This window comes from Hibiscus syriacus, unplaced genomic scaffold (genome assembly GCF_006381635.1).
Source record: "Hibiscus syriacus cultivar Baekdansim isolate YM2019G1 unplaced genomic scaffold, ASM638163v2 tig00110847_pilon, whole genome shotgun sequence".
Taxonomy (NCBI): domain Eukaryota; kingdom Viridiplantae; phylum Streptophyta; class Magnoliopsida; order Malvales; family Malvaceae; genus Hibiscus; species Hibiscus syriacus.
Genome location: NW_024062888.1, coordinates 1,044,563 through 1,068,985, shown reverse-complemented (window position 1 = coordinate 1,068,985; position 24,423 = coordinate 1,044,563). Strand labels below are relative to the sequence as shown.

Below are 24,423 nucleotides of genomic sequence, written 5' to 3'. Positions count from 1 at the left end.
AATTGTACACTTTTTGAAAGTATTTTCTCTCTTTTGATTGCCCTTCACCTCTATTTTTGCTTTTCCTTTTTGTGCTAATGCATAAGATTTCTCTTGTCATGTTTTAGGGCTTACAAACTTGAAAAGCTTTCAGATATCCTGCAGTAAGGTCACAGATTACGACATCACCTGTTTAAAAGGTACATTGCCAGTACTTTCTATCTCACTTGCTATCATTTCCATAAAAATATAAGTTGCTATCATGACTTAGTATGAAAAAGAATTTTTCATCTAAGACTGCTAGTTTGTTGTTGTTGGATTATTGTGCCTGCGAGAGGATTTTATTATTGTACTGCATGGTGTAGAATGTTATGGTGAAGTTATCATTCAACTAAGAATATACATTGTGCCAACAAACCTTGGCCCCTTAAGTTGTTCAAAGAAGTCAAAATTTTTAAACCTTTTAAGTATGTAGGTTGAATGATACAGAATAAACGCCTTTCCTTTTTTTTCTTAAAAAAACTTCCTATTATTACTTTGGGAATCATTGATTTATTTTATATTTAATCTTGTTTATTTTTTATATAATCTGCGATACATTGAAATTTTGTTCTATGACAACTGTATTTGTGCTAACATTTTATACTTTCAATGTTCTTCACCATAATTTTGGTGGTGGTGTCATTGACCTGTGTATATTATATGCATGTTCAATTTAATAGTTAACACTCGACCATTTTCTACTTATTGTCAGTGTTGAAAACATTTTGATATTTCGATATAACAAATTAAGTTAAATGAATTTTAAGATTTTCCAAAATGATTTTCTAAGTATATTCGATATAATTATTCGAATATCAAAACATTACTCAAAATATTTCAAAAATCATTTTTAATCCTTACTTAAGTGTAAAATTAAGTTTTAATCTTAAAACAATTTCAAAATAATCTTTCAAAGTATTTCGAACCATTTCAAAGCCAAAAATTCCAGATTGCTCAGAGGGAACCGATTCCCCCCCAAGGGGGTGCCGATTCCCCCTGAATGGTTTGGCTCCGAGATTTCCAGAATGCTCGGAGGGAACCGATTCCCCCTGTTCAACGGTCGAAATATTTGAATTTTACACTTAGGGAATCGATTCCCTATGAGGAGGAACCGATTCCCCCCACGCTCCAAGCTGTTTTATTAATTGTTTTCACACTAAAACGGCTATATTATTTTCATTAATTATCCCCAACGGTCAAAAGTGATTCAAGGTGTATTTAAACAAGTTCTGAAGCCCTTGATCAACAAGAAATCATAGAGAAACAAGAGAGAAAGCATCAAACACCAAGTTTGTGCAAATCAAGCCAATTTTCCTTTCAATATTCATTTTGCTTTCAAGAACACCATTTGTGCTCATTTGTAATTATCTTTGAGTGTTCTTTTCTTGTTCTAGAATTGTGCAAACATCTTACCTTGTGAGGTTTTCCTTGTAAGTTTGCAAATTTGTAATATTCTCTTTGGGAAAAGAGTGTTCTCAAGAATTGGGGTATATTCTTGAGGGTATTGTAAGGTTATCTCTTTGGCCTCAAAAGAAAGAACAAATTAGTGAATTTTTTGGAAAATCCTTAGTGTGGATAGCTAAGGTAGTGGACGTAGACTTTGATTGAGAAAGTCGAACCACTCTAAATCGCTGTGCAAATCTTTTTAATTTTCTGCAAAAGCTTCCACCGAATTTTTAATTGCCAATTCACCCCCCTCTTGGCTAATTCCGTCGATCGATTAACTCAACAATTGGTATCAGAGCCTAACTCATTTGAAAGTTTAATCGCCTCTTGAGTCGATTCGGGAAGAGTTATATCGATTATCAAAGTCATCAATGGCCTCCGCTTCAAACTTCGACTCCGGTCTCGATTCGATGCCCGTCAACAAGCCTCCTTTCTTCAATGGAGCTAACTATGCCTATTGGAAGAATAGAATGATGTACTTCATTCAAGCAAGTGAAATGGGAGCATGGAATGCTGTAGAAGAAGGATACATCAAACCTCTCACTCATCCAAGGTTGTGGAGTGAAGGAGAGACAAGAATGTTCCAGCTCAACTCCAAAGCCATCCATATCATTTTTTATGCTCTTGGACCAGATGAATACGGAAGAGTTTCATCGTGTACAACCGCCAAAGAAATATGGGACAAACTTCAAGTCACTCATGAAGGTACCGATGAGGTAAAGAAATCTAAAATTAGTATTCTAACGCATAGCTATGAAAATTTCAGGATAAAACCAAATGAAGATATCAAAGCTATGACGGATAGATTTTCAACGATTGTCAATGGTCTCAAATCATATGGAGAGATCATTTCAAATGAAAAGCTTGTGAGGAAGTTAGTCTACTCCCTCCCAAAATCGTGGCAATCAAAGAAGACGGCAATCATCGAGTCTAAGGACTTAACGTCCTTAACTCTTGAAGAGCTAATTGGGTCACTCTTCACTCATGAAATGATGCTCGAAGATCAGGTGGACCTCGAAAAAATTGACGAGACACCAAAGGAGAAGGAGAAGAAGAAAAACATTGGAGTTGCTCTCAAATCTACAAAAGATGAGAGTGATTCGAATAACGATGACGATGACGAGGAAATGGCATTGTTTGCCAAATGGTTCAGAAAAATGATGAGACCTTATCGAGGAAGAAAATTCAAACGAAATGAAGGCCTCAAAAATGAACCGAAAGAGAAGGACCCAATCATTTGCTAAGAATGCAAAAAGCCAGGACATGTTAAATATGATTGCCCACAATTGAAGAAAAAGGGTCAATCAAAGAATAAGCACAAGGCTCATGTGGCTACATGGAGTGATGAAGAAAGTTCCGATGAAGAGGAACAAGAAGTAGCTAACTTGTGCTTGATGGCATTTGGGGAAGATTCTAAGGTAACCTCTAACTCATCCGATTTTGATGATTTATCCTATGATGAGTTATTAGAGGAATATAATGGGTTGGCTTCGGATTATGAGAAATTATTTTTAAAATATAAAAATGATGTTTCAAAATTGAAAAATGAAAACAAACTCATATCCAAAACCAACAACGATCTTGAAAGTAAAATCAAAGACTTGCAAATCAAACTAGAAGAGTTTGAAAAGAAAAATTTAGTTTGCAAAATTTACTTTCAAAGATCAATGATGATCATCAAAAGAAAATTGATGATCTTAAAACTTCTTTTGATAAAGTTGGAACAAAACATTTTGAAAAAGGTGGAAATTCAAAATCCAACTTTGTTAGAAAAAGTTTTAGAAACTACAATCATAGAGGTCCCCAAAGAACCTCTAATGGAAAAATCGTTAGAAGTATGTGGGTTCCTAAAGAACTCATTACTACTAAAGATAAAAAATATCCTACACAAATGGATACCTAAGGGGACTAGGATTTTGGAAACTAATGAATATGGACCGAAAAGAATTTGGGTACCAAAAATCAAAAGTTAATCTATGTTTGTAGGGAAAGGAGCATTGCTACAAGGCACGGGAAACAAATTCAAATTCATGGTACCTTAATAGTGGATGCTTAAGACATATGACTGGAGACAAAAGCCGGTTCATTGAGCTTAACGCCAAAAAATGGAGGATAATTGACTTTTGGAGACAATTCAAAAGGTCACATTGAAGGTATTGGTACAATAGGTATACTTCTTCCATACAAATTGAGAATGTTTTATATGTGAATGGATTAAAGCATAATCTATTGAGTATTAGTCAATTATGCGATAAAGGATTCAATGTCTTATTTGAAATTAATGGTTGTAAAGTCATTGACATTGCATCTAATCGGATTATGCTTGTTGGTCATAGAATAGGGAATATTTACATGGTGCATTTAGATTCTTTTGATATGACTAATTTATGCCTAGTTGCTAAAGATGAACATGATAGTTGGTTATGGCATAGGAGACTAGGACATGCTAGTATGAGTGTTTTGCAACGGCTAATTCAAGGTGATTTAGTTCACGGGTTGCCTAAGCTTAAATTTGATAATGATAAAATCTGTGATGCTTGTGCTAAAGGAAAACAAAATCGTGTTTCTTTTAAATCCATTAATGACGTATCAACTAATAGAGTTTTACAATTGATCCATGTAGATCTTTTTGGGCCAACTAGGACTACTAGCTTGGGTGGAAAACAATATGCATTTGTCTTGGTAGATGACTATTCTAGATATACTTGGGTTCTATTTTTAAGTACTAAAGATGAAGCATTAGAACAGTTCATCACACTTTCAAAAATAATCCAAAATGAAAAGGGTTACTCTATAACTAGTGTTAGGAGTGATCATGGCACTGAATTTGAAAATCTTGGATTTATTGAATTTTGTAATTCTAATGGTATTAGTCATAATTTTTCAGCACCTAGAACCCCTCAACAAAATGGAGTTGTTGAGAGGAAAAATCGAACTTTAGAAGAAATGGCTAGAACCATGCTTTCTGAAAATAATTTGCCAAAATATTTTTGGGCGGAAGCCACAAATACCGCTTGTTATGTTGTAAATCGAGTAATGATTAGGCCAATTTTAAAGAAAACTCCATATGAAATTTTCAAAAATAAGAAGCTTAACATTAGTTATTTTCATCCTTTTGGATGTAAATGTTTTGTTTTAAACAACGGTAAAGAAAACCTTGGCAAATTTGATGCTAAAAGTGATGAAGGAATTTTTCTGGGTCATTCCTTAAATTCTAAAGCCTATCGTGTATTTAATAAAAGAAATTTAGTTGTAGAAGAGTCTATACATGTTGTTTTCGATGATAATCCCCTTCCGAGGAAGGATTCTTGTGTGAATGATGATGTAGGTGTTATAAATACAAATGACGTTAGACATGAAGTTGGAGAACCATCATCAAAGGAAGAAACAAAAAATGAGGAAACTCATGATCCTCTTGAGAATCGAACCATTGAAGAAAGGGAAGTATCTTATCCAAGAGAGTACAACTATGTCAAGGTTGGTGAAATTATAGGTGATCCATCAAAAGGGGTAACAACTCGATCTTCTCTTAGAAATATTTGTAATTATGTTGCATTTATCTCATGCATAGAGCCTAAGAATATTAAAGAAGCATTAAATGATGAACATTGGATTATGGCTATGCAAGAAGAGTTAAATCAATTTGAGAGAAGTAAAGTATGGACATTAGTTGAAAGGCCTAGTAATAAATATATTGTAGGTACTAGATGGGTATTTAGGAATAAGCTTGATGAGAGTGGTAATATAGTGAGAAACAAGGCTAGACTTGTTGCTCAAGGGTATACTCAAGAAGAGGGCATAGACTATGATGAAACATACGCTCCCGTAGCTAGGATGGAAGCAATTAGAATGTTATTAGCATTTGCATGTTTTCATGAATTTAAATTATATCAAATGGATGTTAAAAGTGCATTTTTAAATGGTTTTATAAAAGAAGAAGTGTATGTGGAACAACCTCCAGGTTTTGAAGATTCAAAATTTCCAGATCATGTTCTTAAATTGACAAAAACTCTTTATGGTTTAAAACAAGCTCCTAGAGCTTGGTATGAAAGATTGTCAAATTTTTTAATTGAAAAAGGTTTTTCAAAAGGAAAGGTTGACACTACATTGTTTTTAAAGCATAAAGGTAAAGATTTATTAGTAGTTCAAATTTATGTTGATGATATAATATTTGGTTCTACTAATGATGTTCTTTGCTAAGAATTTTCTAAGCTAATGCAAAGTGAGTTTGAGATGAGCATGATGGGGGAGCTCTCATTTTTCTTGGGACTCCAAATCAAGCAAAGAAAAGATGGCATCTTCATTAATCAAGCTAAGTACGTCAAAGATATGCTCAAGAAGTTTGGATTAGAAAATGGGAAACCTCATGATACTCCAATGAGCTCTTCAACAAAGCTTGACTTAGATGAAGGAGGTAAATGTGTAGATGTTAAATTATATAGGTCAATGATTGGTTCTTTGCTTTATCTTACTGCAAGTAGATCGGACATTATGTTTAGTGTTTGCTTATGTGCTAGATTTCAATCATGTCCTAAGGAATCACATTTACTAGCTGTTAAGAGAATCTTTAGATACCTTAAGGACACTCCTAGTTTAGGACTTTGGTATCCTAGAGACTCTAGCTTTAGCTTGCATGCTTTTTCTGATGCGGATTATGGAGGATGTAAAATACATAGGAAAAGCACCTCCGGTACTTTCCAATTCCTTGGAAATATGCTGATTTCTTGGTTTTCAAAGAAACAAAATTGTGTTGCATTATCTACCACTGAAGCGAAATATATTTCAGCCGGTAGTTGTTGTGCACAAATTTTATGGATGAAACAACAACTTTTTGATTATGGAATTGAAGTAGGTACTATTCCTATCAAGTGTGACAATACTAGTGCTATTTGTCTCACTAAAAATCCCATCCAACACTCTAGAACTAAACATATTGAAATTAGACATCACTTCATTAGAGACCATGTCACTAAGGAAGATGTAGTTCTAGAATTTGTTGATACTTTGCACCAATTAGCGGATATCTTTACAAAACCCTTAGACAATGAAAGATTTTGGACACTTAGGAGAGAATTAGGTTTGACCAACCTATCTTCAGTTAGTGTTTAAAATAATTTTAGCACTTTTAATAATAAATGAAAAATGCTTATAATAGTAATTTTTGATTGCATTCATTGCTATTAGTTAGGGGGAGTTTATGATTCTTAATGAAAAATTAATTTTATGTTCAAATATCGTTTAAAGATTAGTTTAATTATTTGAACATGATTAATTTTCAATATATGAGTTGCCAATACCACTAGAGGAAATTAATTTAGCATTTTGAGTGTTTAAAATCGGATTTTAGCATTTTGGTGTAGAGGGAATCGATCCCCCCATGAGGGAACCGATTCCCCCTTTGAAGGGGAACCGATTCCCCCCACAGGGGAATCGATACCCCCCTGGGGTTCTGTTAAAATCGGGCAAGAACACCCAAAACCCCAAAACCTATTCCGCCGTTTCTCACCCTCAAACACTCAAATCTCCATTCTTGCCTCAAATCATTTATTTTAATCGGAAAACACTTCAAATATCATCTCCTAAACTTGCAATCATCTTTAAAATCGTGCAAACAACATCTAAATCCCCTCAATCTTCATCTTTCAAGGTAAATTTTTCTAAACTCTCTATTTCATTGATTTTGAACATAGGATTAGTTTTAATTAGTTCTACCTTGAAATATTGAGGACTCAATTGAGTTTTGGGATTAATTGAATTGCATACATTTGTTTTTAAAATTGCAGGTTATCCAATCTATTCCGATTTCCTTCACCATGTCTAATCCTAAACGTGCTAGGTCTTCATCTAGTCGTTCACACCGACAACCAAATCCACCTCCAAATCCTCCACCTATTCCAATTTCTAATCCTAATCCTATTGATCCTAATTTGACTATTCAAAATTCGTGTTTCAATCATCCTGGTCCTAGAAATCATCGTTTTTGGTATTATCAATATTTCGACTCTTACTAAATCCGGGAAGAACGTATTCCTTCTCGTCAAGCTATGTTAGCTATCAATTTTAAATATCTTCCTCTTTTACAAGAGTGGAAATTTGATAAACTCTTTGACCATGAACCCATCGTTTACCATCAACTTGTTCGTATTTTCTATTTTAATGCCGTTTGTGTTAAAGACCAAACTGAAACCGAAACCATAGGAATTCGTTCCTACCTTCTAGGAAAATTCTTATATATTGACTCGGCTTACATAGCCAATACATTCAGATTAGATAATGAAGGGATTTCAAATAAAAAACAGGTTTTAGGATCTCGTTATAAAAGAAGGGATAGTGCAAGTGTCCTAGACCTTCATGAACGTTTTCTTCATCTAATGATTTCTTGGTGGTTTCGACCATCTGGAGGTCGTTATTCTACTCTTAGAGCCTTAGATCTTTGGTGGTTACATTGTTTCGAAAAAAATATTAAAATCAACCTACCACAGATTATTTTTGCTGAAATTGTTGAAACCGTAAATCTTGTTCCTAATAAAAAACTTTGTTCATCTCTTGTTTACGGTTGTATTTTGAGTAATCTATTTTCCAAAGCTGGGCTTAGAGTCGGTCTAGATGCCGTATTTCCTCTTAAGAAACAAATTAACCTTCTTTCCTTAACGAGAGCGGGATGGATTAAGGATAAGGAAACCGGGGAATGGGTTCGATCTTCTGCAACTACTCCGGGAGCTAGTTCTTCACAAGCTCCACCCGAAGCTGACGAAGATCTCGAGCTTGAGTAATTAATGCGAGACATCGATGAAGCTGAAGATGAACCTGAGCAGCCCGAGGAGCAGCCCGAAGAGCCAGCACAACAATCGACTCAAATGCCTCCATATTTTCAATCTTTTATGCAGACATTTGATTACCGATATGCGACCATGGATTCGCGTTTTAATTCTATAGAGTCCCATTTATCCACAATGGGAGCTCAACAATTAGAAATTCTTCGGGAAATGCGTGCAAATAATGAAGCAACCAACACACGTATTAATGACCTCACTAACGAAATGGCTGCTATGCGAGCTCGTTTTCCTCCTCCTGATCTGGATATGTGATTAAATGTTTTACTTTGTTTTCCAAACTTATTGTTTTAACATTTTGAATATTTTGGAATGTCTGAATTTATGGATGGTGTGAACTTATATGTTTGGTGTGATTTATTCATTATTGCATAATTTACATCATTATTAGCAATATGACCAATTTTACCATATCACATTGTTTATGAATATTGATTATGGAACTAATGGCTAACGATTCTCTTGATTGTGATCTTAGCAGCTTATGCATACATATACCTAATAAATTGGCTACATATTTTTCACGTTTATTTGAATCTTTTTGATTTAACAAAAAGGGGGAGAAGTGTGTTTTAAGTGTGTTTTTAAAATGATAAATGGGAGAAGTGTTAAAGTAAGGGGGAGTAATTTCAAAACTTGATTTCAAAATCTTAAAATTACTAAAATGTTTTGTTATATCAAAAAGGGGGAGATTGTTGAAAACATTTTGATATTTCGATATAACAAATTAAGTTAAATGAATTTTAAGATTTTCCAAAATGATTTTCTAAGTATATTCGATATAATTATTCGAATATCAAAACATTACTCAAAAATATTTCAAAAATCATTTTTAATCCTTACTTAAGTGTAAAATTAAGTTTTAATCTTAAAACAATTTCAAAATAATCTTTCAAAGTATTTCGAACCATTTCAAAGCCAAAAATTCCAGATTGCTCAGAGGGAACCGATTCCCCCCCAAGGGGGTACCGATTCCCCCCTGAATGGTTTGGCTCCGAGATTTCCAGAATGCTCGGAGGGAACCGATTCCCCCATAGGGGGTACCGATTCCCCCTGAATGGTTTGGCTCTGAGATTTCCAGAATGCTCAGAGGGAACCGATTCCCCCATAGGGGGTACCGATTCCCCCCTGTTCAACGGTCGAAATATTTGAATTTTACACTTAGGGAACCGATTCCCTATGAGGAGGAACCGATTCCCCCACGCTCCAAGCTGTTTTATTAATTGTTTTCACACTAAAATGGCTATATTATTTTCATTAATTATCCCCAACGTTCAGAAGTGATTCAAGGTGTATTTAAACAAGTTCTAAAGCCCTTGATCAACAAGAAATCATAGAGAAACAAGAGAGAAAGCATCAAACACCAAGTTTATGCAAATCAAGCCAATTTTCCTTTCAATATTCATTTTGCTTTCAAGAACACCATTTGTGCTCATTTGTAATTATCTTTGAGTGTTCTTTTCTTGTTCTAGAATTGTGCAAACATCTTACCTTGTGAGGTTTTCCTTGTAAGTTTGCAAATTTGTAATCTTCTCTTTGGGAAAAAGAGTGTTCTCAAGAATTGGGGTATATTCTTGAGGGTATTGTAAGGTTATCTCTTTGGTCTCAAAAGAAAGAACAAATTAGTGAATTTGTTGGAAAATCCTTAGTGTGGATAGCTAAGGTAGTGGACGTAGACTTTGATTGAGAAAGTCGAACCACTCTAAATCGCTGTGCAAATCTTTTCAATTTTCTGCAAAAGCTTCCACCGAATTTTTAATTGCCAATTCACCCCCCTCTTGGCTAATTCCGTCGATCGATTAACTCAACAGTCAGGTTATAGTAATTATGGAATTGGTTGTTACTGATTATTAAACTTCTATTCCTTGAAATTCTTTATACTTTCAAATCTGTTTCAGGCATGCAAAAGCTTTCTATTTTGAACTTGGAGGGCTGCTCGGTTACTGCTTCATGCCTGGATTCTCTTTCTGGTATATATTCTTGGCATGCATATCGCAATCGTTTTCCTATTAAACTGATTGCATCAGGAGCTGCTGACTGCAATTTTGCTTTTGCATTAAAAGTTGATGTTTCATTTAAATCATCTTTGTGCTTTTCTTTTCCAATTTTAATATTTTCTTGCTGATGACAAAAACTTGTGCATTTTCATTTTAGAAACTAGTTTTTGTAATCTCCTGACGGTCTTCCTTCTTTCAACATACATCATGTCATTCTGAGGAAATATTCAAAATCATTGATTGACCATAGAAACTCTACTTGCGTCTTCTTTTGATTACTTTGTCTTCTACATTAAACATGATATTGACTTGGCCTTTTTACTTTGCACAGTTCTTGCATCTCTGTTATATTTGAATCTTAGCAGGTGCAATTTCTCTGATGATGGATGCGAGAGGTTTTCTAGTAAGTTGGCTTCATGCTTTCCCTATTACGCATATGTAAAAATTCTTAGATGGCGTTTGGCTTATTGCATTTTTTTGTTTTGACAGAGCTAGGTAATCTGAAGATATTAAACTTAGGTTTCAATGACATCAGTGATTCGAGTTTGATACATCTGAAAGGTGTTCTCCCTCTTCCCTTATGTTGTTTGGTAGAATATTGATCTATATAATGTCTTTGATTCATATATGCGTGTTCCTTATTTTGGAGGACTGATAATGAAGTGGATATAATGGAATAAAAATTATTTATCTAACTAATGAGTGGTTATTCTTTGCAAAACATATAATAGGATCTCGTGATATGTTTTCTTTGAGAAATTTATTCCATGTTTTTTAGTGGTGGTTGACATCCATAATTTGATTTTTTTTTGCTTGGATCAAGGTTTGACAAATTTAGAGAGCTTGAATTTGGATTCATGTAGAATTGGTGATGATGGGCTAGTTCATTTGTCAGGTTGTTGGTCTAACTGCTACCATCTTTCTTTGTTTATATATTTGTTCATTTTGAAATAGAAATAATTAATTTAATTTAAATGTTTCTACCTACGTTATTTTTCTTCTGCTGTGGGAGGATTGGCATCTTCATTAAACCATCCTATTACCTCAGCTCATAATAATTCTCCGCTATCTTATAAAAAAATAGACGATAGTGGCTGAAAACAACCGCTTTCATTTGTTTAGGTCTTCAACGATTGAAATGTTTGGAGTTGTCTGATACTGAAGTTGGAAGCAATGGCCTTCGCCATCTTTCAGGTTAGATATCCTCTTTTCTCATAGTATGACATTCTCTATATTTTGCAGTTGCTGTTACTTTTTGTTTCTAGTTTTGGTGGTAAAGTGCTTCTTTAACTCTTTTGTTGAATATAATTATTTTCTTGATTTGATTCTCTGTTATTGCTACCCTGATTTGCTATCCTTCTTTGGAAGCCTTCTCAAAATTCAGATGATTCTACATGGAAAATTTTTGAAAACAATTGAAGGCACCTATGTTAGACATATACCTGTATCTGGCATTCTTATATGAGTCTGCATAACAACATTGTTCATTTAGTAGTCCGAGGAGCTTTAATCATTGAATAAGCATATAAAACTGATATCTTCTCAAAACAATTGATTCTTATATATGACCATCCGATTTCTTTTGGTTTACTTGTAGGTTTGGTTAATATGGAGAGCATAAACCTGTCATTTACTGGAGTTACAGATGGTGGTTTAAGAAAATTGTCTGGACTCTCATCTCTGAAATCACTCAACCTGGATTCTCGTCAAATCACAGATGTCGGACTTACAGCTCTTACTAGTATGACTGTTCGGAGTGCCTATTTCAGTTCTTTGAATTTTCCTTTTAGTTCTTTAACATGATTCATTGTGAAACAATAAGTTTTGTCACTTATTATACTAGTGATTTAATTTTATTGTTGTCAAAGATAATAAATTAGTTCTGATTAGTCCTTAGTTTATTGTTGAGAAAGAGATTACTGGAACATTATTTTTAGTAATTATGCTTATAAATATATTTTTTATTATTATAATAGTGATCATACCAATCAAAGTAAATATTTTAGGTTATATAATAAGGATAATTCACAGATTGAGAAAGAAAAAGTAAATTATTAGCTTTAAATAATTTTTAAGTAAAATAATATTTTTAACCAATCAAACAGGGCCTTTAGGTTATATAATAACAATTAAAATGATTAATTAATTGTATTTTTTCAAATAAAAATTTAATTGATCCATAAATTTTCAAATATGAAATATTTTTGTTTAATACTGACTTATAATTAGATGTAACGTGAAACAATAAATTTAAAAAACTGTACTCAGTAATAATGTGCCAGAACTTGGAAGTACTTCATTTGAAAGACAATTTCTTCAACAGTAGTAATATATCATCTTTTGGGAGACTTCCAAAAATAAAGCCTTTGTCTTTTGAATACTACGAATTGAACAGACCGACACAGTTAAATGTTGATGTAAAATTTTAATATATTTTAATATAAATTATATAAAATTTAATATTAATTAAAATTAAAATAATACATGATATATTTAAATACTAAAGTAATATATTATCAACAGATAAAATTTTTATATAAATAATTTTTATTTAAATTTTTAGAATTTCACTTGTTAAAAAATATAGAACAAGGACAATTTGGTAAAATATACATTCCAGTAATATTTTATTCCTTCAACCAAACACTGTAATCTTACATTCTTGCCAAACCAACCAAACACAGTAATGTAACATTTCCAGTAATCCTATTCCCTGGTAATCTTTTATTCCCACTGGTAATCTTACATTCCGCGAACCAAAAACACCCTAAGGAGTGCAAGATCAAGTCCACGAGGACTTATCATTGGCCTGAGCTGTTTGAACATCTTTAGAAGTTTTATCTCTCTTTACAAAAAAAAAACTATACCAGGAATTAACTATAGTATTAATTATTTTCCTTTTAGTACACTTTTATTTAATAGATTTCAAAGAATTATATTTTGGCCACTTACATTATTAATTTATTAAATTTTAGTTATTTTATGTTATCAATTTTCGCATTTTGATCATTAAATTGTTTATTCCAAACTTTAGATAGAATATTTGTAACACCTTATTCTCATATATGTTTTCGCATACGAGTCCAGGATGTCACATAAAATTTACAAAATAGTCCTTTTTTGAAAACCGGAAAAATTTTGTTTCTTTCAAAAATAATTCAATTATTATCTAAGGTCTTAAAATATTTCATTTCGATAACACTAAGAATCATTTTAACGAAAATATTAATCAGCTCATCTTAATTTTTAAACAGTAATAATAAACACTACCTATCGAAACCAAATTCCAACATAACTATTTTTAAGTATTATAACCATCTAGTATACATGTCAAAGCTCTTTACCATAATCAATAAAAACAAATATCATTTAATAATATGAAATACAATGGGTAGTTCATACCCAGAATCATTCAAAGAAATCATTTAACAAAACAATGTAAAATATATATAATAAAACGAGTTGAAAAAAACTCTTTCCAAATCTTCTGAGGTTGACTAATCACAAGTCTTCTTCATTCCATACTTTGAGCATAAGTAAAATGCACTCACCTGGTAATGCCTTACTAGTAATCTTACTTAGCGTTTCTATCTTTACTCTTGAACTTTTCCTTTACCTTTAAGCTTTCTTGGATCTTGATCCTTTGGCTATGGAGGTTTGGTAGCTTGCTGGAGGAGAAAGAAGATTTCTACACATTTCTAACCAAATATATCCTAATTAGCCTTTAAAAATCAATTAAAAAATAATTTTTATTCATTTTGGGACTAAATTGTCATTAATGAATTCCAAAAATTACACACATGTCACTCCATTATCACTATTTTAATATTATTAAATAACCATAAAAATATAATCTCTAAATTTTTATTTTTGAAACTCCAATTTTCCAAAATTTCATTTTAGTCAGTAAATTGCACTATCCCACTTTATAGTGCAATTCTCACCAACTTCCATCAAACCAACTTAAATTACACTAATTAAAAATATCCATATAATTTTTCCAACCCAAACATACATTCCTTAAAATTTTTGCAATCTTCCGATTCGATCCAGTTATTTGAATAATATACCGATTTTTGTCCTATAATAAATTTTTATGCAAACTCCAGATCAAAATTCTGAAACCCACTAAACTAATTGTCTTGATTTGGGATACTAATTGAAAAATCTAAAATTTAACTTTTAAAAATTTATATTTTTAGTCCTTAAACTTTTACAACTTTACACTTTAGTCTTCAAACTTTTAAATTTTACATTCCAACCACCAATCCAAATTTTGGGATATTACAATTCTCCCTTTTTTTTTTTGAAAATTCATCCTCGAATTTTCAACACGTACCCGATGCAAAAAGATGAGAATACTACTTTTTCATACCTCATTTACTTATCCACATAATTTCCTTGACTTCAAAATTTCTCCAAAAAACCTTAAGATAACAGATGGAATGGTTTAATTCCTTAGTCCTTTAGTTCCGTGCTCTAGTATCTTAATCGGTTCTTTCATAATCAAATCCAGTTGAATCTTAAATTCTTCTGGAAAACAACATGTGAAGAATTTCGAACAATACCTTCAATGTATCGATACATAAAACACACTATGATCTTATCCATTTCTAGAAGTTACCAAAACTGATAATTCACCGGATCATCTTTTTCTGTTATTTCATATAAACCAACGAATCTCAGACTTAGCTTTCCTTTTTTTCCAAATCGTAGAATCCTTTTCTAATGTGACACCTTGAGTAACACCATATCACCGACCTGATTTTTAATTCCTTTCTTTTTGAATCCAAATAAGACTTCTGTAATTTAGCTGAAATCTTAAGATTGCCTTGTATAATCTTAACTTCGCCTTCTACTTTCCTAATTAGATCAAAGCCAATTATTTTTCAATCCTTGAGTTTATTTCATTTAAAAAAAGTATCCGACACTTTCTTCCATATAAAGCTTCATAAGGATCATTTGATACTTGACTGATAAATATTATTACAAACAACTTCGGTAAAACATAAGTACTCTTTTCATGATCCTTTAATTCCAATTATTCCCATCCTTAACATATCTTTCAACATACTTATCTATTAAATAATTAACTCGAATTGGAATAAAGTGTGTTGACTAAATCAATCTCCGTACAATCACCCAGATTGAATTCTTTTTATTAGGTGTCAAATGTAAACATGTTACAAAATCCATAGTAACTCTTCTCATTTCCATTAAGGAATATAAATAGGTTAAAACAATCCAAGTAACACTTGAAATTCTAGTTTTAGTTGTTTTAGCATATCAAGTATTTAAAAATAAATATCGGCTATAGCTCTTTTCATGTATGGCCATTATTATCGACTCTTCAAGTCATGATACATCTTGTTTCCTCTAACATACCTCATTAAAGTACTATAACACGCCTAAAAAAGAAGTTATTTCTTCAATTCCTCATTGATTGAAATACAAACATTTCGTTGACAGTACAAGCATCCATTGGACTTAACTTCAAAGTCTTTGATTTCACCCTTTTTTTACTTATTCAATACTTGATCTATACATTTTATTCAATCTTTGAAGATCCTTCATTTGCTCCAAGTTCAAATCCTTTTGAGTTAACAAATACTTCAAACTTTTATGAACGATATGCATATAACACCATTCACCATATAGATAATGATGGCATATCTTCAAGGCAAATACCATTACCGCCAATTCGAAGTCATGCGTAGGAAAATTCCTTTTGTGTGTCTTAAATTACCTCAAAGCATAAGTCGTGATTTGTCCTTCTTGTATTTATACACATCCCAAACCATTATAAGATACACCTCTATAGACTACATAGTTCCTTCCTAGTTCTGATTGTACTAGCACAAGAAATTTTTATTAATATCTTTTGAACGTTTTAAAGTATTTATTGACACTAATCAATCCAATATATGATATAATCCACACTTCAAAAATATTCTTCGGAGTTTTTCATTCTTAAATAACTTATACTCATCTGGAATCCATTTTAATTCTCTTCTATTGATACTACATAGTCAAAGAAAGCAACTTTGGACAACCAAAAATTCACACTACAATAGCTTAGCATATAGCTTTTTCTATCAAAAAGTCCGAGGAACAATGTGAATATATTCATCATATTCATATTCTTCTTTTATCTTAAAATGGAGCAAATATCAATGATCCTTGGGGGAGGATACTTATTCTTCACTGTCACCTTATTCAATTAACGACAACCTATACATAATCATATAGATCTATACTTCAGTTTCACAAACCAAAAAGCATTGGTGCACTTCAAAGTGACACACTCGGTCTTATAAAACTTCGATCTAGCAATTTTCTGAATTTTTTCCTTTAACTCCCTATGTTCAATAGAAGCCATTCTTTTAAAGATTTGAGAATCTACTACCTTAACTAGGAAGGCTTGACAACCTTGTTGTAATAACTTCTTAACAGTTATGTAACACTCTTAACCCATATATGACCCGAATACGAATATGAGGCGTCACATTGACTTTTAAAAGACTTTGACTCTTTAAAAATTTCAATTTAAAATTTGATAATGAAAACAAAACTTAATAAAACATAATTAAAATACATATCATAGTATCTAAACTTGACATTTATAGTACATGCCAACAACATTTCCATACACCATCACAAACAATTTAAATATCTCTCTATCTAATCTGATAATCTTCAAAGGTATGTTCTCCTGTCTCTGGCTTACTTGTATTACTCCTTGTATATCTTTGAACCTATGTGTGAAAACACTCACACGCTAAGTCGATGACTTAGTGAGGCATTGTGAGTACTATGAATCAATAAAACATTTGTATACTTTTATAAAAGAAATGTTAAATTATCAAAAGTCACCAGTGTTCTAACTTATAGCATCTCTTATTAATTACTGAAGAATTTATACTTATTTTATTCTTGATTATATCTTCAAGTCATTACTCATATAGAATTTTAGTTTCATTTAAACTACATAGGACTGATACATTTTTCATTTTATATTCATTTGTTTAACTAGCCCAACCGTATAATACTTAGAACTCTAGGTATTTGAGTACATTGAGGTTATACACTAATACTGTCACCACAACTCGTAATTTGCACCGAAGTGCCACATAATTGTCCCGAAAGACCACATAGGTTTGCACGAAGTGCCACATAATTGTCCCCAAGGACCACATAATTATCCCGAAGGACCACATAAAACCCTCGACTCTTGGCATGTCAACTATACCTGAATTCTCAAACATATACCTTGGGCTTTAACTTTAACATTATGTTACATTTCACTATTTAAAGTATGTCATATTTCCATGGAGTAAATTCTCTTTGTCTAATTCTATGTAACCTTCTCACTTAACACATTTGAACATAGAACAATTCAAGTAGATCACATCTTCACTTGTCACTTAGGTTTCGTAGAACATATCAACTTAACACATATTCAGATAATCTTTCACATAAATTTTTATCACATAGATTATCAAATGTTATTATTTATTCATTTTCAAACATTTATTCATGGTATCTTGTTTCACAAAGCATTAATCATTATTTTCATTTAATCACATATATCATATTTTCATATTGATTTACATAATTATTTCATATTATATATCATTATTCAAAGTATTCATTTACTTATATGAAACATAATCATATAGAAAATTTTCATATATAATCATATCATTTTATTTTATCCAAAACAATTTAGGTTGGCTCATCACAAGCCTTCCTTTCAACATCAATAATTTATATAAGTAGAACTCACCTTTGCCTCACTGAAATTATAAGAAAAATCCTTAATACTTTTGGATTAGGACTTATAATATTGAGCTGACTGGAAGTTGCTTACGTTCAACCACTACACAAAACAAATCGAAAATCAATATCGTTATTCAAATCACTTATATCCAATTAAAATAACTTGTTATGCAAGAACCATTCAATTTCCATTTCATGCCTAGAAGTATCAGTACTATCCCTCTAGTACCGATACTTCTCTTCAAGGGTATCGATCCCTCCTCAAGGTACCGATATCGGTTTGGCATTCGATGTTTTCATCTTAAAAATGGTATCGATACCATTCTTTGGGTATCGATACTACCTTTTACAGTATCGATACCTCTTCAATCGGTATCAATACTACCCTTAATATTTCACAGATTTTTCCATTGAAGTATCGGTATTGTTCTAACGGTACTGATACTTGAAGCCTAGAATTTCCATTTTCACTTCAAAAATTCACCCAAAATCTTTCTAAATCTTTTATATCATCCCTCATTAAGCCTTTAAACTAACCCTTATATATCCAAACCAACTTGTCCTCATTTACTACTCTTAATTATCCAAAATATTGTCTAAACACTTGAATCTCAAAATCATACCAAGATTTCAAACATGTTATCAATCACTTCTAATCCTCCTAACTCTTTAGTTTGCTTATTGACAAGTCAAATTAATCACTAAAACTCCAAAACTACACCCTATTAACATTTCATTTCAAAACCCATTTTACAAATCCATTTATAATCCACTCATCTTGTTGTTTTAATCCTATCCAAGCTTTCCTTAAGCTTATATAACACCCACACTTTCAATACCAAACCAAAAATTGAAGGAACCAACAAAATCATAGAACTTACCTTTGCAATGGATTCCAGGACAAGGAGAAAGAAGAGAAAAATGTTTCCAGACTTTTTCCCTTATATTCCACGTGTTAAATCCTTAAAAGAGAGGAGATACAAATATTTCAGGTGAAAATACCATATTTCCCTTCTACTAATCCAAATTTAATATCAAGTCATGACCAGAAATTTCCAAAATAAATCCTTGAATTCTTAAATTATTCTAATTAAACCGCTAATGTTGAGTTCTTACATTTTGATCACTGACCAGATAATTGGGATGTTACAAATCTCCCCCTTAAGAAAATTCATCCTCAAATTTTAAAAAGTTTAAACCCTTAATAAAAATTATACTTCATGTCCTTACTTTATCTCAAGCAATCGTTTCAAGCTTAACAACGACAATATCTAATCCACAATCAAAATTAATTTAAAACCTTGATAACGACTTATATGGTATTTATCATCGCCCTTATGTAGATTAAAATTTAACCATTACTCTATTTTGCTATTTTTGTTTTTCTAATTGAGTGATCTATAAACTCGTTTCAATTTACTCTTTATCCAATGGAAGAACAATCCTTTTTTCCAACCTAAAGAAAATTTAGCACATCACTAACTCTTTTAAATGATCAAAAGATTATAAATCCCCAGAAGAGGATACTTATTCTTCTTTGTTACTTTACTTAATAGAAAATAATTCATCCATAACTTATAACTCATATTTCTTTTCACAATAACCTTAATCCTTTCTAGATGACACACTTAGTCCTATAAATCTCTGGTCTTATCAACCCTATATTAATATTTTGATAATAGCTACATCCAACAATCCCAAATGGGAACATGTTTACACTTATATCACACTTAATCCATTATACACATTCTTGACCTCTTAACAACGAAATTATTTCCCCCCCAACTTTTCCATTTCAAAACAATAGAGATCATTCAATGAAATTTTCTCGTCATTAATAAAAATCCTCAAAAACAAAACATTCCTTAATTAAATCTTTAAACTTGGTACTTATAAACCTTTTTAACTCTATAACAACATTTATTCTAATAATACAAAAGAGTAGATGATTGAAAACACTTCAGAATAGCATCCCATGTCCAAAAATACTCCCTGAGGCTTCTGTTATTCACATTGTCAAGTTACTATCTCTCTTATCAACTCTATTTCCCATTTTACTTCGAAAAACTTCTTAGTCTTACTTCTATTAAACTATAATCATTTAACTATACTACCAAGGACAACATACTCCTCACACTATCAAATCAGAGATTTTTGGTTATATTGTTGGCATGTACAAACCAAACAAATTTGATAGTCGACCGACCGATATATTTCAAAAACTTGACTCAACCTAGGCTCTGATACCATTAAATGTAACATCCTTAACTTGTATCCGACCCAAATATGAATCTAAGGTATCATATTGACTTTTAAAACACTCTGACTCTTTAAAAATTTTGATTTAAAATTTTATAATGAAAACAAAACTTAATAAAACATAATTAAAATACATATCATAGTATATGAACTTTACATTTATAGTACATGCCAACAACATTTCAATACACCATCACATACAATTTAAATCACTCTCTCTGATATGATAATGTTCAAAGGTATGATGCCCTGCCTTTGGTTTACTTGTATTACTCCTTATTGAAAACATTTTGATATTTCGATATAACAAATTAAGTTAAATGAATTTTAAGATTTTACAAATGATTTTCTAAGCATATTTGATTGAATCAATCGAATATAAAAATTATTACTCCAAGCCTTTCAAGATCAATTTTAATCCTTACTAAATGTGTAAAATTGTGTTTTATACTTAATATATTTTTGAAATAATTTTCACAAAGTATTTTGGACCAAAATCAAGCCTAAAATCAATTTTTTAGAGTGATGCACCGATGCACCAATCCATGCATCGATGCACCATGAATTAAATTGAACATCGAATGCATTTCATGCATCGATGCAATTACCATACACCGATGCACTGAGGATTTTATGAAAACATCGAATGCATTTGATGTATCGATGCATCAGCCATGCATCGATGCACTCTGGCTATTTTGAAACATCGAATGCACTTGATGCATCGATGTACTCTTAGTGCACCGATGCACTAAGGGTCCAATGGTCAAAATATTTGAATTTTATACTGATGCACCGATGCACCATGTGTATGCATCGATGCACTAACGCTCCCAACTGTTTTAATTAATTGTTTTCACACTTAAATGGCTCTATTGACTCCACTAATCATCCCTAACATTCATAAGTGATTCCAGGTGTATTTAAACAAGTTTAGAGCCACTGATCAATAACAAGAAACAACAAGAAACTAGAATCAAGAGAGAATCAAAGAGAAATCATCAAACCTCAAGTTTGAGCATTTCAAGCCTATTTTTCATTCAATATTCATTTTTCTTTCAAGAACACTTATTGTGCTCAATTGTATTCATTCTTGAGTGTTCTTTTCTTTGTTTTAGAATTGTGCAAATAATTTACCTAGTGAGGTTTTCCTTGTAAGTTTGTAAAATTTGTATTGTTCTCTTTGGGAGAGAGTGTTCTCAAGAATTTGGGGTATAATTCTTGAGGGTTTGTAAGGTTACTATTTGTTCTCAAAAGAAAGACAAATTAGTGAATTTGTGGAAAATCCTTAGTGTGGATAGCTAAGGTAGTGGACGTAGACTTTGGTTGAGAAAGTCGAACCACTCTAAATCGCTGTGCAATTACTTTCAATTTTCCGCAAAAACTTCCACCAAAGTTTTTATTGTCAATTAACCCACTCTTGGCCGATTCCATCGATCGATTAACTCAGCAATTGGTATCAGAACCTAACTCATTTGAAGGTTTAATCGCCTCTTGAGTCGATTCGGGAAGAGCTACATCGATAATCAAAGTCATTAATGGCCTCTGCTTCAAACTTCGACTCTGGTCTCGATTTGATGCCCGTCAACAAGCCTTCTTTCTTCAATGGGGCTAACTATGCCTATTGGAAAAATAGGATGATGTACTTCATTCAAGTAAGTGACATGGGAGCATGGAATGTCGTAGTAGAAGGATACATCAAGCCTCTCACTCATCCAAGATTGTGGAGTGAAGGAGAGACAAAAATGTTCCAGCTCAACTCCAAAGCCATCCATATCATATTTTGTGCTCTTGGACCAAATGAATATGGAAGAGTTTCATCTTGTAAAACCGCCAAAGAAATATGGGACAAACTTCAAGTCACTCATGAAGGTACCGATGAGGTAAAGAAATCTAAAATTAGTATTCTAACGCATAGCTATGAAAATTTCAGGATGAAACCAAATGAAGATATCAAAGCTATGACGGATAGATTTTCAACGATTGTCAATGGTCTCAAATCATATGGAGAGATCATTTCAAATGAAAAGCTTGTGAGGAAGTTAGTCTACTCCCTCCCAAAATCATGGCAATCAAAGAAGACGGCAATCATCGAGTCTAAGGACCTAACATCCTTAACTCTTGAAGAGCTAATCGGTTCACTCCTCACTCATGAAATGATGCTTGAAGATGAAGTGGACCTTGATAAGATTGAAGAGACACCAAAGGAGAAGGAGAATAAGAAAAACATTGGAGTTGCTCTCAAATCCATAAAAGATGAGAGTGATTCGGATGAAGATGATGATGACAAGGAAATGGCAATGTTTGCCAAAAGATTCAGAAAAATGATGAGACCTTACCGAGGGAGAAAATTCAAATGAAATGAAGGCCTAAAAAATGAACCAAAAGAGAATGACCCGATCATTTGCTATGAATGCAAAAAGCCGGGGCATGTCAAATATGATTGTCCACCATTGAAGAGAAAGGGTCAATCAAAGAAAAAGCACAAGGCTCATGTGGGTACATGGAGCGATGAAGAAGGTTCCGATGAAGAGGAACAAGAAGTAGCAAACTTGTGCTTGATGGCATTCGGGGAAGATTCTAAGGTAACCTCTAACTCATCTGATTTTGATGATTTATCCTATAATGAGCTATTAGAGGAATATAATGGGTTGGCTTCGAATTATGAGAAATTGTTTTTAAAATATAAAAATGATGTTTCAAAATTGAAAAATGAAAATAAACTCATATCCAAAACCAACAACGATCTTGAAAGTAAAATCAAAGATTTGCAAATCAAACTAGAAGAGTTTGAAAAAAAATTTTGGATTTGCAAAATTTACTTTCAAAGGTCATTGATGATCATCAAAATAAAATTGATGATCTTAAAGCTTCTTTTGATAAAGTTGGAACAACACGTTTTGAAAATGGAGAAAATTCAAAATCCAACTTTGTTAGTAAAAGTTTTAAAAACTACAATCATAGAGGTCCCCAAAGAACCTCTAATGGAAAAATTGTTAGAAGTATATGGGTTCCTAAAGAGCTTATTACTACTAAAGATAAGGATATCCTACACAAATGGATACCTGAGGGGACTAGGATTTTGGAAACTAATGAATATAGACCCAAAAGAATTTGGGTACCAAAAATTAGAAATTAATCTATGTTTGTAGGAGAAGGAGCATTGCTACAAGGCACGAGAAACAAATCCAAATTCATGGTACCTTGATAGTAGATGCTCAATACACATGACCAGAGACAAAAGCCGGTTCTTTGAGCTTAACGCCAAAATTGGAGGAGAAGTGACTTTTGGTGATGATTCAAAATGTCACATTGAAGGTATTGGTACTATTGGTAATACCTCTTCCATACAAATTAAGAATGTTTTATATGTGAATGGATTAAAGCATAATCTATTGAGTATTAGTCAATTTTGTGATAAGGGATTCAATGTCATGTTTGATATTAATGGTTGTAAAGTCATTGACATTGCATCTAATCGGATTATGCTTGTTGGTCATAGAATAGGAAACATATACATTGTGCATTTAGATTCTATTGATATGACTAATTTGTGCCTAGTTGCCAAGGATGAACATAATAGTTGGTTATGGCATAGGAGACTAGGACATGCTAGTATGAGTGTTCTGCAACGACTAATTCAAGGCGATTTAGTTCGAGGGTTGCCTAAGCTTAAATTTGATAATGATAAAATCTGTGATGCTTGTGCTAAAGGAAAACAAAAATGAGTTTCTTTTAAATCCATTAATGGCGTATCAACTAGTAGAGTATTACAATGGATTCATATACATCTTTTTGGGCCAACTAGGACTACTAGCTTGGGTGGAAAACAATATGCATTTGTATTGGTAGATGTCTATTCTAGATATACTTGGGTTCTATTTTTAAGTACTAAAGATGAAACATTAGAACATTTCATCACATTTTCAAAAATAATCCAAAATGAAAAAGGTTACTCTATAACTAGTGTTAGGAGTGATCATGGCACTGAATTTGAAAATCTTGGATTTATTGAGTTTTGTAATTCTAATGGTATTAGCCATAATTTTTCAGCACCTAGAACCTCTCAACAAAATGGAGTTGTTGAG

General features: G+C 32.3%; 1 protein-coding gene and 1 long non-coding RNA gene across 2 annotated transcripts; both read left to right on the top strand.

The window, feature by feature from the left end:
• Positions 1-139: 139 nt before the first annotated feature.
• LOC120143404 lies at positions 140-10,754 on the top strand. The gene is made up of 3 exons (XR_005517931.1): positions 140-179; positions 10,199-10,270; positions 10,629-10,754. It is a non-coding gene; the product is annotated as an uncharacterized LOC120143404 (long non-coding RNA).
• A 19-nt stretch (positions 10,755-10,773) lies between these two features.
• On the top strand, positions 10,774-12,100 carry LOC120143368 (F-box/LRR-repeat protein 14-like; the record flags this gene model as incomplete). Its single annotated transcript, XM_039157707.1, has 4 exons — positions 10,774-10,858; positions 11,121-11,192; positions 11,420-11,491; positions 11,895-12,100. Coding segments are annotated over 4 exons (435 nt in total), but the record flags the coding sequence as incomplete, so codon positions are not given.
• Between the last annotated feature and the right edge of the window lie 12,323 nt (positions 12,101-24,423).